Source organism: Oscarella lobularis, chromosome 1 (assembly GCF_947507565.1).
Source record: "Oscarella lobularis chromosome 1, ooOscLobu1.1, whole genome shotgun sequence".
In the NCBI taxonomy this organism is placed as follows: Eukaryota; Metazoa; Porifera; class Homoscleromorpha; order Homosclerophorida; family Oscarellidae; genus Oscarella; species Oscarella lobularis.
In genome coordinates, this window is record NC_089175.1 from 644,023 (window position 1) to 659,890 (window position 15,868).

General features: G+C 46.6%; 3 protein-coding genes across 3 annotated transcripts; all 3 read right to left on the bottom strand.

Annotated features, from left to right (window-relative positions):
• Positions 1 to 311: 311 nt before the first annotated feature.
• On the bottom strand, positions 312 to 13,459 carry LOC136197628 (protein furry homolog-like). The gene is given in 66 exon segments (XM_065987437.1): positions 312 to 474; positions 533 to 630; positions 695 to 981; positions 1,039 to 1,149; positions 1,208 to 1,237; positions 1,289 to 1,345; positions 1,398 to 1,496; positions 1,553 to 1,617; positions 1,672 to 1,756; positions 1,812 to 1,995; positions 2,053 to 2,114; positions 2,174 to 2,380; positions 2,435 to 2,488; positions 2,557 to 2,703; positions 2,770 to 2,844; positions 2,907 to 3,209; positions 3,259 to 3,399; positions 3,452 to 3,613; positions 3,664 to 3,761; positions 3,816 to 3,924; positions 3,974 to 4,075; positions 4,135 to 5,016; positions 5,071 to 5,118; positions 5,185 to 5,347; positions 5,419 to 5,687; positions 5,741 to 5,957; positions 6,009 to 6,237; positions 6,301 to 6,454; positions 6,506 to 6,580; positions 6,642 to 6,779; positions 6,843 to 7,114; positions 7,173 to 7,312; positions 7,363 to 7,473; positions 7,530 to 7,684; positions 7,734 to 7,844; positions 7,894 to 7,942; positions 7,997 to 8,242; positions 8,307 to 8,375; positions 8,426 to 8,517; positions 8,575 to 8,632; positions 8,697 to 8,821; positions 8,874 to 8,916; positions 8,976 to 9,125; positions 9,213 to 9,466; positions 9,522 to 9,614; positions 9,674 to 9,755; positions 9,804 to 9,919; positions 9,988 to 10,115; positions 10,180 to 10,247; positions 10,300 to 10,614; positions 10,684 to 10,820; positions 10,872 to 10,928; positions 10,982 to 11,065; positions 11,131 to 11,239; positions 11,294 to 11,341; positions 11,403 to 11,560; positions 11,623 to 11,721; positions 11,787 to 11,879; positions 11,951 to 11,995; positions 12,052 to 12,238; positions 12,297 to 12,376; positions 12,435 to 12,485; positions 12,535 to 12,690; positions 12,747 to 12,827; positions 12,887 to 12,940; positions 13,001 to 13,459. Coding segments are annotated over 66 exon segments (9,294 nt in total). The 5' UTR covers positions 13,421 to 13,459; the 3' UTR covers positions 312 to 367.
• Positions 13,460 to 13,499: 40 nt separating this feature from the next.
• Positions 13,500 to 14,518, bottom strand: LOC136184236 (uncharacterized). Its single transcript, XM_065971104.1, has 4 exons — positions 14,233 to 14,518; positions 14,092 to 14,173; positions 13,736 to 14,040; positions 13,500 to 13,681 (listed from the first exon to the last, which is right to left on the bottom strand). Exons 1-4 carry the CDS (start codon positions 14,509 to 14,511, stop codon positions 13,613 to 13,615), a joined length of 735 nt encoding a protein of 244 aa, XP_065827176.1. The 5' UTR covers positions 14,512 to 14,518; the 3' UTR covers positions 13,500 to 13,612.
• Positions 14,519 to 14,776: 258 nt separating this feature from the next.
• Positions 14,777 to 15,776, bottom strand: LOC136195647 (uncharacterized). The gene is made up of 4 exons (XM_065985038.1): positions 15,516 to 15,776; positions 15,380 to 15,461; positions 15,020 to 15,318; positions 14,777 to 14,973 (listed from the first exon to the last, which is right to left on the bottom strand). Exons 1-4 carry the CDS (start codon positions 15,774 to 15,776, stop codon positions 14,905 to 14,907), a joined length of 711 nt encoding a protein of 236 aa, XP_065841110.1. The 3' UTR covers positions 14,777 to 14,904.
• Positions 15,777 to 15,868: the final 92 nt, after the last annotated feature.

Genomic DNA, 15,868 nt, shown 5'->3' on the forward strand with positions numbered 1-15,868 from the left:
GCCCGTATGCGGGCAATCGATCGACGATTCGATCTAGACAGGCTCGATGGAGAGCCAAATCTTCCTATTCGAGCAATCGAATGGGTCTATTGTGATCTATAGACTGCATTTCGAACCTCTCGGTCGTGCGTGCCGTCATCGCGAGCGATTTTCGCTCTTTCCTAAACGATTTTTTCATAAACGCGGTGGCCAGTCGACTCGTTCGTTCACCTCGTCGAGAAACGATGTCAGTTTTCGTGCATAGAGTTGATTGGAAAGAGCGTCTGCTTCGTATTCGATCGATCCGTGAGGAAAACGAAACAAACCATCGCTCGCCATACGGGGAATCTAAACTTTATATCTATCCGTGAGAAATAAATCTGATTAGCTATTGATCCAATTGTTTCAGTGACGTCAAAATATGCATGATCTTTTCCATTAGTTTACTGCACGCCGTTGCTAGGTTCCGACGAGTCTCGGTCACAATAACAATTCCTAGAAATAAAAAAAACGAGTTTTTTCGTACAAATTGATAGAAAGCGCGCGTGCGCACCTGATCGCCCTTTCGCCTTGTACCTCGCATAGACAAAGAGCAGAACGTCGAGATCGTCTTCGTCAAGCAATCCAAACATGCCGTCTTTCCACTTCCGCCTGCGCGCGCCACGTGCACACAGACACGTCACGAAGCTGCTCAATCAATCAATAACAATCTTACCGGAACATTCGAAGCAACTTGACAGCCTGAACGCATTCGTTATGCTTTATATGCTCTTCGAGGCTCTGCAGCGCCGCTTGACGCGTCAGAGTGAACGGATCGCCGCCGCCGCCGGCGAAGAGGCTATCGGCGCCGAACGCGGTCGCTGGGGCGGCAGTGGGCGTCGACGCATTGGAGGAAGAGGGGCCTCCGCCCGTGGCGCCCGTGGCGGGCATCCACTCGCAGGACGATATAGCCGAGCGCAGGAAGCCTTCGACTTCTGTTAGGTCTGCAGACAAGTCGAGGACCTATGTAGAGAAATGAGGCGGTTGTCGCGTCAGCGAAAACGCGCCGACTGTTCTGACCTGTGCATCTCTTTTCGCTGTTGTGATCAAAGCGAGAAGATTTCGGTATCCCGTGAGAAGTGTGACGAGCTGAAAGTGCAATTTGTAGAGACTTCGACAGAGTAGAATTTCCTAGAGAGAGAGACAATTAGGATAAGTCATCCGACGTCAATTGGCTGCGTCTCTTGACCTGAGCGTGCGGCGTGTGTAGAGAGGGGCTCTGCAACAAAAACAATCAATCTAATAGTGTGACGATAAATAAAAGCCCTACTTCGACACCCGAGACCAGAGACAGTTTTCGAAGCGACATCTTTATACCTTCAAGAAACTGCAACGAAAAAGAAATTAGATAACTACTTATATATTATTAAACTTCTTGCCTCCATAACGGTGTCTCTCTGCTGCAAATACGTCGAAAAATTCTCGTGGATGTCCATCACGAAAAACTTGTGCTGATCCAACAGATGAGTTCCCGTGACCTTAGACAGAAAAACGTAGTATAGGGCTAATTAATTGCGCTCTTTGAACCGCATACGAATTGAGTGTCAATGTAAACAAAAGGGCATTCGACGTGCGTGTTGAGAAGCTCGATCATCACCACTTCACAAAAAAATGAAGGTAGTGATAATTTTTTTCTGACGATCGTTCTCGTACTGAATTGAGACGTCACACTTCCCCAGTTTTCAGCCAAAAAACAACAAGCATCCTTCGTCAATTTCGTCACTCGTCGTTTCGTCGCCTTTGATCAGAAAAAACGTCAAAAATTCGAAGTACACTAGCGCAGAAATGTCAACTTTTATCAATTGGGTGAAGAGGTGAAAAGTATTGACGGCCGCCGCTCCCGTATTATCGTTAATCACCGTGGCAACGTGAGCTCGCCACATGACCTCGGCCTCCTCACTTGCAACGGGAACGTACTCGGACGACAGCGTCGGTTGACTTTGCCCCCCGTCTTCCGATCCGACGCTAGCAAGACGACTAAAAACAAATTAATTAACTATATTGATTCCCCATTTAGCAAGTCTAGTTTCTTACTCGGATTTTCTCTCGTCGATACTTAGACGATTTTTATCGATTTGAATAGGTGCAGTCGCTTCCTAAAACGCATCTCTTTGATCTCCCTTGCGTACTTCTGCGCTGCGTATAGAGCTCGTACCAGTGGCGGACGATCTTCGTCTTCAAATTCGACGACTTTTTCCACGCTTGTCTTTTTGCTCGGCAATCGTTGTTCCGCCGTCGCACCGGCGGCGGCGGCGGCGGACGTCGCCGTCGTCGCAGTGACTTCGACGTCGAATCGATCCACAGAATCGTCCGAACGACGACGCAAGCGAACACCCCACGGATTTCCCGGTTCGGGAAGTTCCTAAAGTCGCAAAAGTATAAAGAAAAAAAAAACGAAAGCGTCTCGCATTCAAACCTTGTCTTCGACTTCATCGTCCAAAAAATCGAATTCCGTCATAACTCCGATTATCTTTATTAGAAATAATAATTTCGTTTTTCCTCTCTCTCTCTCTCTCTCTCTCTTTTTGATTGACTTACCTGCTCGCCGTCTTCGGCGTCTTCCGTCGCGACTTCCGGCGATTGCTCCTTCGTCGTCGTCCCGGACACGTCGTCGTTATTGGCGACGAGAGACGACGTTTCCGACGACGAATAGTGCTCCGGATTCAAATCATCGGAAAAGACGACCTAAAGAAAGAAAGAAAGACATATATAGTACGAACGCTTTTTCACGCGTATCGTTCTCTCTCGTACGGAAGCACTACTCGGAAGTCCTTCATGCTGACCGCACGTCTTCAAAACGGAAACCAACTTCTCTCTCGTTCGCCGCTAAAAAATTAAAAAAATACATTTTATTTATTTCTTCCCGTCCGGTCCTTTTCTTCGCAGACTTGTGACAATTGCGGCTTTTTCCACGGAGGAGTCAAATCGACGACTCCCGTATCCGTTAGCGCGGCTCCCTTCTCGTCTCTCACGTATCCGGCTCGCGATACGTCGATCATGACGTCCAACGTCGGACCGGGCAATAACTCCTTTTTTCCGCTGCCGCCGCCGGAGAAGAAACCTTGAACGGGCGAAGGCGATGACGTCACATCGGTTGAGGTCGTCGACGCCGACGACGCCGACGGCGGAATTTGCGCGCAACTCGAGACGACTTGCTGTAATAATTTCAACGACTCTCGCCACAATTCTCCCTAAAACAATGAATTATTATATTAATTAATTAATTAGGTATTTATTTACTTTAATGAATTGCGATACGACGCGTTGGAGAAGCGTGTTCAAATGACGAGCCGTTTGATTTGGAATGAAACGAAGATCGGCTAGTTCGCTCAAGAGCGACAAAACGGGTTTCTGATATTCGCTCGGCCCGTAATCAAGCACCTAAATAAATATTTTATGTAGAAAAAAGGATCAGGATTGACGATGAGTGTACTTCGGTTAGGAAGGGAATAATAAAAACGACGAAATCGTACGAATCTTTCAAATATCGCCAAATGCTCGTCATCCACGTCGTCGACGACTTTTGATAGTTTCCTTCTCGATACAATTGAAATAATTTTTCTAGGTGAGGCAACGACGAATCCGACGAGCAAAGCTAACAAAAAAATCAATAAAAAAGTGCATACGTATAGAAATCCCTCTGACGTTTTCTATTAGACTCGCTACTCGGTTGCAAAACGAGTCCCTATTATCGAATCGAGATCCGAGATGAAGAACGAGACAAGCAACGTTGACGTAAAAGCCTATAAAAAATAATACGATTTCAAACACAATCCTCTACTTCTCTTTCCGCAAACCGAGTCCAGTTGCTCCACTTGTTGCTGTGAATACGGGAGAATTCGCTACGGGGGTAATTCTCGCGAGAAGTTGAACGGTCGATTCCGCTGTAGAATTCGACGTGAGACCCTAAATACTGCTAATCTTTTTTAGTAATATTATTAAGCAATTAATTCGCCTTCATGAGTTGGCACTGTACTCCGGTGAATCCATTCCATTCCAAATCGGGTAGCATTCTCTCCAACTCATCCGAATCCTCCATCAAAAGCACGTCAAGTACCTACGCAGAAAAAATCAATAAACCCTGCCCCTCGAGCAGCATCCTCGTATCTATAGAACCTTATTCATTAGTCGCACGGCCATGAGAAACTCGTGCTCGTAATCCGACGTCAAAACGGCCGACGCCACCCAAAACAATCTCGACAACAACTCGCGAAATTCGCCGGGACTCGGCACGCGTCGCGTTCCCGCCCCCTGCTGCTTGCCGCCGCCGCCGCCGCCGACAACGACCGCCGCCGACGCGACGCCGTGCGGCGACGGCGAATGATTCGAACCGACGCGACGCGACGCGGACGCGATCGCCGCGTCGGCACTCGGTTCCTTCGTAAACGACGATCGAAAAGCGGCGGCCAATTCGGGATCGCTTTCCGCTCCGCCGCCGCCGCCGTCGAACGACAACGAAAGCGCGCCGCCCTTTGCGCCGGCTCTCGCCGCGACGAGACTGAACGGTCGCTTTCGCTCGACGACGACGTCGCCCTTCGACGTCGACGACGTCGCGACGAACGACTCGAAACTCGTCGAAGCCGATCGTTTCATCGGCGACACGTCGCTCGGATTTAAAAAGTCGCCACCGCCACCGCCGCTACTACCGGTCAACTTCCGGTTTGGAAAATGTTGCGCCGTCGTGCGAATGGGCATGCTCGATTCGCGTTGGGTTCGCGATACGCGACGAATTCGCAGATAGGCGCCCGCCGTGCCGTCGTATTCGTGCGACGTCGTCGCCGTCACGTGGGGATCGTCGTCGTTGTCGGCGTCGCTGAAGCCGTCGTCGAGCCACTTGATCTCGCCGACGCCGTTGTCGACGGCGGCGGCGAGCGTGAGAAGAATTTCCATGACGTAGCCCTGAACGTCGGGACTGGGATCGCCGACGAAATCGACGAGACGCGAGACGATGTCGACGAGCATCGACCAGGAGAGGGGAAGACGGAGCGCGCGACAAATCTAGAGAGAATAGGAGCTCTCGTTGCGAGCTCAGTACTAATGATAACTTAATACTTGAAAAGATCTTCCTGCGTAGTGTCGCGATGAACACGACGTGGCCCACTATGCGTGCGAAGAAAAAAAAGATCTCGCCGATTGTCTCCCTCCCCCTAACTATTAACGATTTACTTGCAATGCGACTTTTGCCCATCGACGTCGAATGTCGCTTCCGGGTATGGTCGAGAAGACGTTCAAGACGCGACCGAGCAACGCCTCGAGATGAGCCGTGCTTTTGATGGTCACCGTTCGCGTTGTGATCTCTTCGTACTGCCACAAAGGCTTGTTACGATCCCTGGCACACACACACACACGATTATAAATAAATAAATATTTATTTATTTATTTTCTCGATTGCATTTTTACCGTGACGTAATGAAATCAATGAGAGATCTCGCCTGTAATTCGATTTCCTCCTCTTCCGTCAAAATTCGCACGAATCCTCCTCCCGTCTGATTGGCCGATTCGCTAGTCAACGCCCCGTCGTCGCCGACACTCTCCGACCCGGTCAAATTTCCGTAAACCGGAAAACCCGGCGTGCCTCGATCTGAGCGAACGTCAACGGACGGAGCGAACGCGGGCGCGCGTTGCTGGTCGTTCAGACTCGAATCCGAAGGACTGCGCAACGTCGCAGCCTTTATATAAAAAATATTATACTGTATATATACTAATTATTTATTGTTTTTACTTGAGTTGCTGCTGCTATGTCGTGTCGAGTTTCGACTTTACACGTGAGAACGAGCACGAGATTAATGAGAAGGCGTTTGCAGTGTTCGTAGACGAGCGAGTGCACGTGATCGAGACCGAGAAAAATCACGTGGAGAAGGAGCGGCAGATGAACGGCCCAATTGATGTCGACACGTTCGACGACCAATTCGGTGAGAAGCATCAACGAAAAATTGCACCTAAAAAAACAAGAAATCAGTATTAATTATTAATTATTTAATCGCGGTCACCTATGCAGCGGCGTCGGCGTCGACGAAACTGGAAGTAGTTTGACTAAAGGGCAATAGTATCCGTTGTCCGGCGGCGCGGGCAACGGAACGGGATTTCCTTCCGCCGTTTGCATGGCCATAATCCACGATCGGACGATTTCCTGTTCACTCGTTGCGTTGGGAGAGCGCGGACTTCGCGTCGGCTCTCGTCGAGACGCCGCCGCCGAATGTCGCTCTTCCACGTGACGCTCTACGACGGCACCATACACTAATATTTGACGAAAAATTCGCTATTATTTATTTTCTGTGATACCTCTGGCCTGATGCGATCGACGCTTCACCGAATGAAGATCGTGGCTTGCCTGACTATTCTCGTGACTCTGAGACAGGCTCGACGCGACGCGCGTTATGCGATAGTAAGGCCGTTCTGGTATTTCGTCGATGACGGCAGACAGAAGTTCGACAGACTGAACAAAAGATAAATAAGTAAATAAAAAAATTGATTAGCTAATCCTGACCTTCATTTCTTCGACCAATTCTTCGACGACTGCACGCGGCTGCGCGCGACCGAGATATACAACGACTTTGGTCGCCTAACACAATTTTTTAATTAATTAAAGTATTGATTTATTGATTTATTGCGTTGTGTCTCACGTGACTGAGAAGCGATTGGTTTCCACCTTGTCCCGCCAAATAGATGAGAAAATTTATCGTCGCTCGAATGTTGAATTCCCAACCGCACAAACTTGCCCACAAGCATTCGACTTCCTTCACAAAATCTTGATCTCCAAACTAAAAAAAGAAAAACATGCATCTCACACACTCTTTATTATTAATTGATTGATTCCGCCTCACTTTCGCCGTTATATAGAATAGATTATTCAAAACGAGTTGAGTTCCTTCCGCCGAACCCCAGCCACTTCCGGTCAACCCGGACGTGGGATTTCCTCCCCTTCGTTCGTCCGACATGTCGACTCTCATGCTCGCGCAGGCGGACTGAGTCGGCGAGACGACCGACTCGCGCCAATTGAAATCGACGAATTCGACGTTCTCGATCCAGGGAACGATGTATTGGAGCATGCAACGCTGTCCGATGCGAGGAGCCACGTCAAATCGGCGACACATTTCTAAAAAATAAATAAATTAATTAATTTGACGTCATCGATTTATTTTATTTTTATTTGCCTGAAAACATGAGCAGCGTGAGTTCCGGGTGAGTTCGCGCGAGTTCTTGCGAGAGAACGAATTGACTTTGAAAGCATGTGGCCGTGAAACACCCGGAAAGAGCCGACGAACCGCCGCCCGACTTCGAGTGGAAAAATCGTCTGAAACAAACAAATAAATCGTATTGATTTATTGATTTATTAGGTTATGCCTGTCTAAGATTTGTAGAAGCTGCGTAGCCTTCTCTCGAATTTGAATGACCGGATCTGACGTCTTGTATAAGACGAGATTGAGAAGTGGAATCATTTGACACGGATATTCCCTATAAGAAAAACAAATTTTCACTCCCCCCTCTCTTTTGGTGAGCTATCGATTTGCCTTTTGTTGAAGACCTTGGCCAACGCCGAAAACGCGCCGTCTTGAACGGGACGCGATCCGGTGAAACAACGATCCGTTACCCACGACAACAGATAGGGAAGGGACTCGTTGTTTATGAGCAGATACTCGACCGTCTTGCATCCGAGGTGATGAACCTGAACAGAGAATAATGTCCACAATATTTTTACGAGGGCTTTTGTCTACTTTTTCGTCGCCGCAATCGAGGAGACTGTCGATCCAGCCGTAGAGACAGCCGTTCTGCTCCAACGCCTCGACGTCAAACACGGGCCCGGCACAAAGAACGGCAGACATAGCCTTTGAAAAAAAATGAGAAAAATAGGCACAACTGATTGCGTTCGCTCACTCTCAACGACGAAAGTTGGAGTTCGTCACTTCGCACGAGCCTCGTAGCTCTAAAAAACAAAAAAAATAGACACGAAGGTCTTATAATAAATCATCTGACTCACTTTTTCTCGAGACCGCTGAGAGTGAGCGCGAAGACGCCGCACCAGCCGGAGAAGAGAAAGAAGAGATCCTGTCGAAGACTTGCGCTGAGAAGCTGAGCGCGTCGCTGCTGCTGCTGATGGTGGCGACTGCGATCGACGTCGATCGGCGGAATGCTGTTCACCATCTGCGTCACGAAGCGACCGAAGTGAAGACGAAGGAGCTGGAGAACGGGCGTGTCCTTGTCGCTCTCGGCAACGAGATACGTTCTAAAAATAATAATTTATATGGATATTTATAAATTTCGCTCGCGCGTTGCTGGGAGAATTTTACTTTGTGCCTTCGAGATATTCGACGAAAACGGGCAGAAGCGCTTTGTGACTGTCGACAACTCCAGATGGACTAAATAAATAAATAAATAAATAAAAATTGTTTGAGAGGGAGACGCTAGCCTGTCTCGAAAACTTCCGTGGTCCGCTGTGAGTTCGAAAATTCGTGCGAGATATACTCGCAGCGCGTCGCGTTTTCGTCTCTTTCGCGTCGACTAGCATTGTCTCTTTTAATTAATCCATTTTATATATATATATATATTTTTCTCTACTTCGGTTCGTCGATCGAGTGCGTCTTTGATGAGAACTTGAAGTTCTTCGATTAATTCTCTGGTCAAATAAATGCAGGATAAGACACCGTCAACTTTCTTTCTTTCTTTCTTTCTTTCTTTACCTAAACACTAGCGGATTCGTTTTTCCCAACGCCGTTACAACGGCTTCTCGAATTTCCGACGATTCGCTGCGCACCAAGGGAACGAGCCAATGAAAAAGCTCCTGCGCAGAAAACGTCTTTTCCGCCTGGAGAAAAAATTCTCAAACAAGCGAAAACGAACAAAAAAATCTCGCCGACCTTCGTATCAACTTTTTCGGCGACAGTCACTTCCATCGGAGGCCTAATAACACAAACAAACCTAATCCAAACGTATTTTTCAAAGCGAAAATTTCCTCGCACCCGGGAGACTCCCTTCCCCCAAAGGGATTCGGCGACGGAGCGATGCAACAGGCGAAGACGAGATAATTCCGCCACAGGCACAAATCCCGCGTATTGACGATCTTCTTCGCGCGAACGCTTCCCCGACTCGACGGATCACTCACATTAAAACTAGAAGAAGAAGAAGTTTCAAAGGAATCGAGAAACATAATATATATATATATATAAACCTATATATAATATATATATAATCTCTACCCTGGGTCGATGAGTGAATAGGCGGCGATCATGCGTTGGAAAATGGCCGGCCAGCTGCATCGCAACGCCGACGGACAGCACGTCGGAAGATACTTCATTTCGAGAGTTCCCGCCAGACACGTCGACCACGGATCGATGTCGACCACGTGACCCGCCGATCCGAGTTGGCTTTCCATCGAATCGGCGCGCGGCACGACGGACGGTTGATCGGCGAGCCACATCATGTCGACAGTCGACATCTGTTGCATTTTCGCCTTAGCAAGAAAATTGCGTCAGAATAAATAAATAAACATATAATTTTTTTCCGACTCGTTCTTGAGGTGGCAATGCGCTGAACCAATGCTTGATGACTGACGGACCGGCGCGATCGATGACGTCCATCACGATGTCTTCATCTGCGTCCTAGAGTCGCAGAAAGTTATATATTATTATATAGGGGGGTTTTTTTACGCGGCGCTCACTTGCGTGTGGCCCAAGACGGAACACAAATTATTGACTTCCTTTAACAAGGCAATAGATAATTTTCGCGTGACGGGACGACAACTAGAGAAGTATGGAATCGCAATTAATAGTATTATCGTATATTCTAACCTGCACAATGTGACCAAAGCGAGACCTTCGACGCGATGGAGCACCGTGGCGTACGGATGTCTTTCCGACGGCACGCGAAGACTGGAGACGTCCGGAAACGCGCCTTCGCCTCGTTCCTTTTTTAATTTAAAAAGCGAGGATTTGCTATAGCAACTGCGTTGACTTGTTCTCCCCATCGTCTTACGGCTTTTGCTCTTTCCGCTTGGACCGTCATTTTCCACTGGGTCATAAAATGAACCAAAATGCGCAACGTGCTGTCTATGATCAGCGGACACGTATCGGGAATGTCTTTCAAAATGAACGCGACAAATCCTAGTCGCGAAGATTAAGTGCGAAATTATTATCAATTAAATTAATAGGGAGGGAGGGAGTTTGCCTTCAATGACGTCCTGTCTCCAAGAAGAGAAATCTCGTATGAGAGTCTGAAGAGCCGTAAAAGCAAGTCTAATGAAAAAAAAACGATGAAAGATCTTTTGAACTGAAATTGATCATTTACGCTCTCAATTCGTTATCCAAGTGAACGGTGAGTCGAGACAAATGCTCGACGAGTTCCTCCTTGCTCAATCCATCCGGAATGATTCTCGGAATGGCGGCAATGCACGTGCGATAGAGCTCGATCTTCGGCTTCCGATCGCCGCTAAGAAAAGAAAAAAATACCAATTAATAAATAAATAAATAAAACAACTCTTCTCCCGCAGACCAAAAGACTTCTTCCGGGCCTTTCGTCGACGACACGACGCTGGTCATGAGCAATTGACGGCCCACCTGAAGATCGAGCGCGTGCACGATGCTCTCCAAGGCGCGTCTCACGCTTTAAAGAAGAAAAAAAGAGCAACTACCTTAGCCAATAATATCTATTTCTTTTTCTAAACGCGCGCACTGTTGATGATAGTCCATAATTCCGATTTTTCTCGCCATTTTGTCGGTGAGCATTTTGTTCGTGAATTGGATCTTACGTCGAAGGGTTCCGCCCGATGGAAGAATTCCAATTGTGCTCGGCATGGGCGGATCCTCTTTCTGAAGGAAATAGAAATAATTCAGATTTATTTTTTTGAGAAGACGACTCACTCTCGTTTCCAAATGATCCGCTATGACGAGAAATGCTCTCAAGCCGATATTCATTCTCTGGAGAATTCAAATTCCAATATAAGCTCTCTTTTTTTCAATTGTCTCCTTACTTCCGGGTTGAGTCCCGTTTTCATTTTGCTGTTGATTCCGAGCAATTCGAATATAATTTCCTGCATTGCAAAATCCAGTTTTTCCTGAAAGAGAAACAAATTGAAAAAAACTGTGTGTGTGCATGCGTTTCATTTTATTTTGACGTCACTTTGGCAATGAAATGAATTATTTTAACAAAAATATTGAGCGGCGTATCCTTGGGAACGACGGATCTCGAACCGCGAGGAAATAGACAATCAACGATCGTCCGAAGCCGACTAAACCCCCCAAAAAATTATTCAAATTTAAATACATAACTTGTCATAGAATACGTTTGCGTCGTGCCGTGAGGTTCGCACTTGATTCGAATCATGTAAACCCTAATTTTTCCCCCGGACGACATAAAAAGAAATTAATTCGGATCTATCGCCGTTTCCTTACCACAAAAGACGATAAAGAGATTCTAAGGCGACTCGTTGCAAGTGGCTGTCTTTCTGCTTGAGATTTGACAGGCACATGGTGAGAAAAAAATGCCAATTGGCTAGAAAGAACGGCTTCTGACTGACGCACAATAGAACGGTGACAAGAGGATACAAAGGCTAATAGAAAAATTTATAGATCAAGCTACGCGAATTATTTATTCATTTATTTCTCTCCGTACAATAATGTGTTTTCCTCTTTTCGCTAATTCGATTACGTAGTGATACATCATTTCGACAAACGACTTCACAACGGGAAGATTCACTTCTCGTTTCACAACCTAAAACGAAAAAAAAACAAAGTTAATTGTAATTGAATCTCTCTTTCTCTCTCTCTCTCCCTCACAGCGGCAACGGGACTGAGAATTTCGACGAACATGCTCGCGAGCGCGTGCTTGATGTCCTTGTCTTTCGTTTCGATGAAGATTCCACCACACTCCTATAAGACGTGTGCATAGACGTAATCCTATCAAGAGCAGCCATTCGAGTGCACTCCATACATATACATACTTTGAGAAAATTGAACCAGTCTTCCAATTCCTCGACTGGATACATCTGGACGAAAAAAATATATAAATACTTTAAATTAATAAATAATTTATTTCTTTTACTTTGACTCGTATGAAGCTCATTCCTCGGATGACGTTGATGGTGGAAAGATTCGATTGGGGCTGTTGCATTTCGGCGAGAAATTTACGATTCACCGAATCGAATCGCGCCTGAGAGAGAACGCCGATCACTTCGGCGAATAAGTCGGCGATGCGATGTCCATTCAAAGCGTTGGGACCCAAATGAAATCTTGAAAAAAATATATATATGATTAATAATAGTTAATCGGAGATTCTTTTTTCTTTACTTGTCTCTTTGTCGAAATCTCTTGAATGCCATGTCTTCAATGTAATTGAGAAGTGTCTCGGGACACGGATGCACTGACAGCTACAAAAAACGATTATTGATTAAATATCTATTATTATTACTGTATGGGGATACGTACCTTTTCTAATACGTTAATCATTGCCAAACAAAAAATGAAGTCGACGGCCAACTAAAAAAATTGACGTCACGTAAATAGTTTTCTTTTTTTAGATACATACCTCTCTTCTGTCTATTAGATGATCTTTCTCCTTTTCCAAGTCTCGTATTTCTCGCGCCGTCATTTTGGACGGTTCCACGCCGGCGCTTCCGGTTCGCTGATGTCCCAACACGTGCGCTCCGTGCGCGTGCAGCTTCTCCGCCGCGTGTTTGGAATTCTACGCGCGGGCACTCAATTAATAAAAAAATAAATAAATCGAAAGATAATTGAAACCTGTTTGATGTGCCAATCGATGAGCAAGCGCAAAACCGACGGAAGACAATGCTCGGAAATCGCCGCCAAAGAACTCAACAACTAAAATAAATAAATAAAATAAATAATTGGGAATATCGATTTTTCAAAAAGCTAGACACCTGATCAAATCGAGCGTCTTCTCCCTTTTGAAGATACTTCGATATGGGCTGATCCTGCAAACAAATAAATTTAATTAATGAATTAATTAATCGATTTTTTCTTCTTCTTCTCACGAGCGGTTCGAGCGCGACTTTATCGATCTTCTTTCCCGCCATAATAGCGAACTCGGTGCACATGGCTCTCAAAACGAATTCGCCCGGCGGCGTGTCGCCCGACACGGGCGCGGTGCGAAGACGATCGCCCCACGGAAGAACGTTCTGGCCAATCGGCTGCGATCGCGGCGGCGGCGGCGACCGCGTGCGAGCGACGGACGCGACAGGGGCGCCTGTCGACGACGACGTCGCGGCGATTGCGACGGCCGCGGCGGCGGCGGCGGCGTCTTCGTTCGCGGCGATTCGAAGCGACGCCGTCGCGGACGACGTCACGAGCTCGAGCGCTCGAGAATCGTCCGACGGTTGAGATGAATCCGTAGGAAGACGATCGGAATTTGCTTCCGCTTGCTGCTCGTCGCCGATCGTGCATTCGCTTTCCATTGTGTATTCCCCCCCCTTTAGCGCGGCGATGTGTTTCGCATCCGGGTCGGCTTGTGGAGCATTCGGGCACTTGGCGACCTGTGATGCATAATTTGATTTTTTTAGAGCGCGAGCAACCGACTTGAGAACAGCAGGACGGACGTTTTGTAGCAAAAAAAAACGTTCGAGCAGCAAAAAATGCGTTTCAAAAACTTAGACAGAAACTCCGTAGACGTAATTCAAGAGGATCGAAGCTGGGTCGGCAAATTTGCTTGCAGCCAACTACAAACACCGCACGAATTCAAATACTAAATATTCGTCAATTTGAAAACTCACGGCTTCAAGAAAACGACTTGGAGGCATCATTTCCAAAGGAGCAAGAGACGAACAGGCGGCCGGCTTGTGGAACACGGATGTAGTACTAAGTGGCTCGTAGGAAAGATTGAGTTGCAATTCTGCATCCATACGCTGCAACGCTGGTTTCGCATCGCCGTGAAAATTAGTCAAAGCAGATACAACCGACTGGCAATTGTCATTCACAAGAGCAACATAAATTTGTGCATCTCCCGTGTCGTCCGTAGCACTAAAGTAATAGCCACTCAATTCGTCGCCAGCCAGAGAAATATTGCCAAGAAATTTAGCTTTTATGCAAAAACAGCTTTAATTAATTAATTAGTTGATTTAAGTGCTACCTTTCGTCAGACAGTTTGTATACGGAATGTTGGGCAAAGTGGTCTGGTAACACTTATTATTTACGACCACGTAACAGCCGAGCTGCAAAATTTATGCCAGTGTCACGTGACGTCTGACCCTTGATCCTTCTCCTCACTTACATTTTTCGTATTGCACTGTAGGAACTCTTCAAACGTATCTCCCTCTACGACCGATACTGTTCCATTGAAAACAAATCCGGGGATTTTCCAGTCAAAATAGCCGGTAAATTTCGTGATCTGAAAGTTTCCGGTCGAATTGAAGACGAGCGCCTGGAGCCAGCTCGAGCTGAACTGGTACGCTTCGGGCACGCAACAATTAGCGTTCGCCCGGCTGGAGCCGACGGCGAGCAGACAAAGAACAACGGCCACGACTCGACTGAAAAACATCTCTCTCTGCATGCGCACAACAAAATCACGTGTACTCTTCCCGGCCCCCCGGATTGAGTATAAAACCCTGTTTGATGTGCCAAAGAAATGACACCTGATCAATTAAATCGGGCGTCTTCTCCCTTTTGAAGTTGTTTCTGCAATGACAACATTAAACGAATAAATAATTTAATAATAAATAAATAAATAAATAAATAAATAAATAATTTGCTTCCGACATCCTTTACTGAGCCCCGGATCAGCTCGTAGAGCTCTTCGCAGAGTAGAGACGACGACCTGTGGTGCATAATTTGAATTTTTCTAGAGCGCGTGCAACCGACTTGAGAACAACAGGACAGCTCTGTAGCAAAAAATATAAGAAAAAACAATCAAGAAACAAACCGGAAAAAACGCATTTCAAAAAAGTTAGACAGACACTCCGTAGACGTAATTCAAGAGGATCGAAGCTGGGTCGGCAAATTTGCTTGCAGCCAACTACAAACAAATTCAAATACTATATATCCGTCAATTGAAAACTCACGGCTTCAAGAAAACGAGGCTTGGTTTCCAAAGGAACGAGAGACGAACAGGCAGCCGGCTTGTGGAACACGGACGTCGTACTAAGTGGCTCGTAGGAAAGATTGAGTTGCAATTCTGCGTCCAAATGCTCCAACATTGGTTTCGTATCACCGTGATAATTAAGTACAGCAGATACAACCGCCTGGCAATTCCCATCCACAAGAGAAACATAATATTGTGCATCTCCTGTGGTGTCAGTACCATTATAGGAATAGGCACTCAATTCGTCGCCGGCCAGAGAAATATTACCAAGAAAGTTGTCTTTTATGCAAAAAACAAATTTATTTAAAATTAGACTACATTCTAATGCTGAGTTGCGCACCTTTCGTCAGACAGTTTGAATACGGAATGTTGGGCAAAGTCATCTCGGAACACTTACCATTTAAGACTATGTAACAGCCGAGCTGCAAATGCCAGTGTCACGTGGACGTATGACCCTTGATCCCCGCCCCTCTTACATTTTTCGTATTGCACTGTATGAACTCTTCGTACGATTCGCCCTGTAAAATCGATACTGATCCGTTGAAAACGAATCCGGGAATTTTCCAGTCGAAGTAGGCCGCAAATCTCGCGATCTGGAATTGTCCGGTCAAATTGAAAATGACCGCCTGGAGCCAGTTCGAGTCGAACTGGTACGTTTCGGGTGCGCAACAAGTAGCGTTCACCCGGCTCGAGCTGAAGGCGAGCAGACAAAGAACAACGGCCACGACTCGGAACATCTCTCTCTCTCTCTCTCTCTTGCAACAAATCACGTGTACTCTTTCTCACGTGGTGCAATTTAGATTTCCCCGGATTGGGGGTTAATTTTCAA

Coding starts and splice junctions, on each gene's coding strand:
- LOC136195647 (XM_065985038.1), bottom strand. CDS start 15,776: ATGTTCCGAGTCGTGGCCGTTGTTCTTTGTCTGCTCGCCTTCAGCTCG. Junction 15,319..15,379: donor TTCAAACTGTCTGACGAAAG/GTGCGCAACTCA, acceptor TTTGCATAAAAG/ACAACTTTCTTGGTAATATT. Junction 14,974..15,019: donor AGCCTCGTTTTCTTGAAGCC/GTGAGTTTTCAA, acceptor ATTTGTTTGTAG/TTGGCTGCAAGCAAATTTGC.
- LOC136184236 (XM_065971104.1), bottom strand. CDS start 14,511: ATGCAGAGAGAGATGTTTTTCAGTCGAGTCGTGGCCGTTGTTCTTTGT. Junction 14,174..14,232: donor TACAGTGCAATACGAAAAAT/GTAAGTGAGGAG, acceptor TAAATTTTGCAG/CTCGGCTGTTACGTGGTCGT. Junction 13,682..13,735: donor CAAGTCGTTTTCTTGAAGCC/GTGAGTTTTCAA, acceptor CGGTGTTTGTAG/TTGGCTGCAAGCAAATTTGC.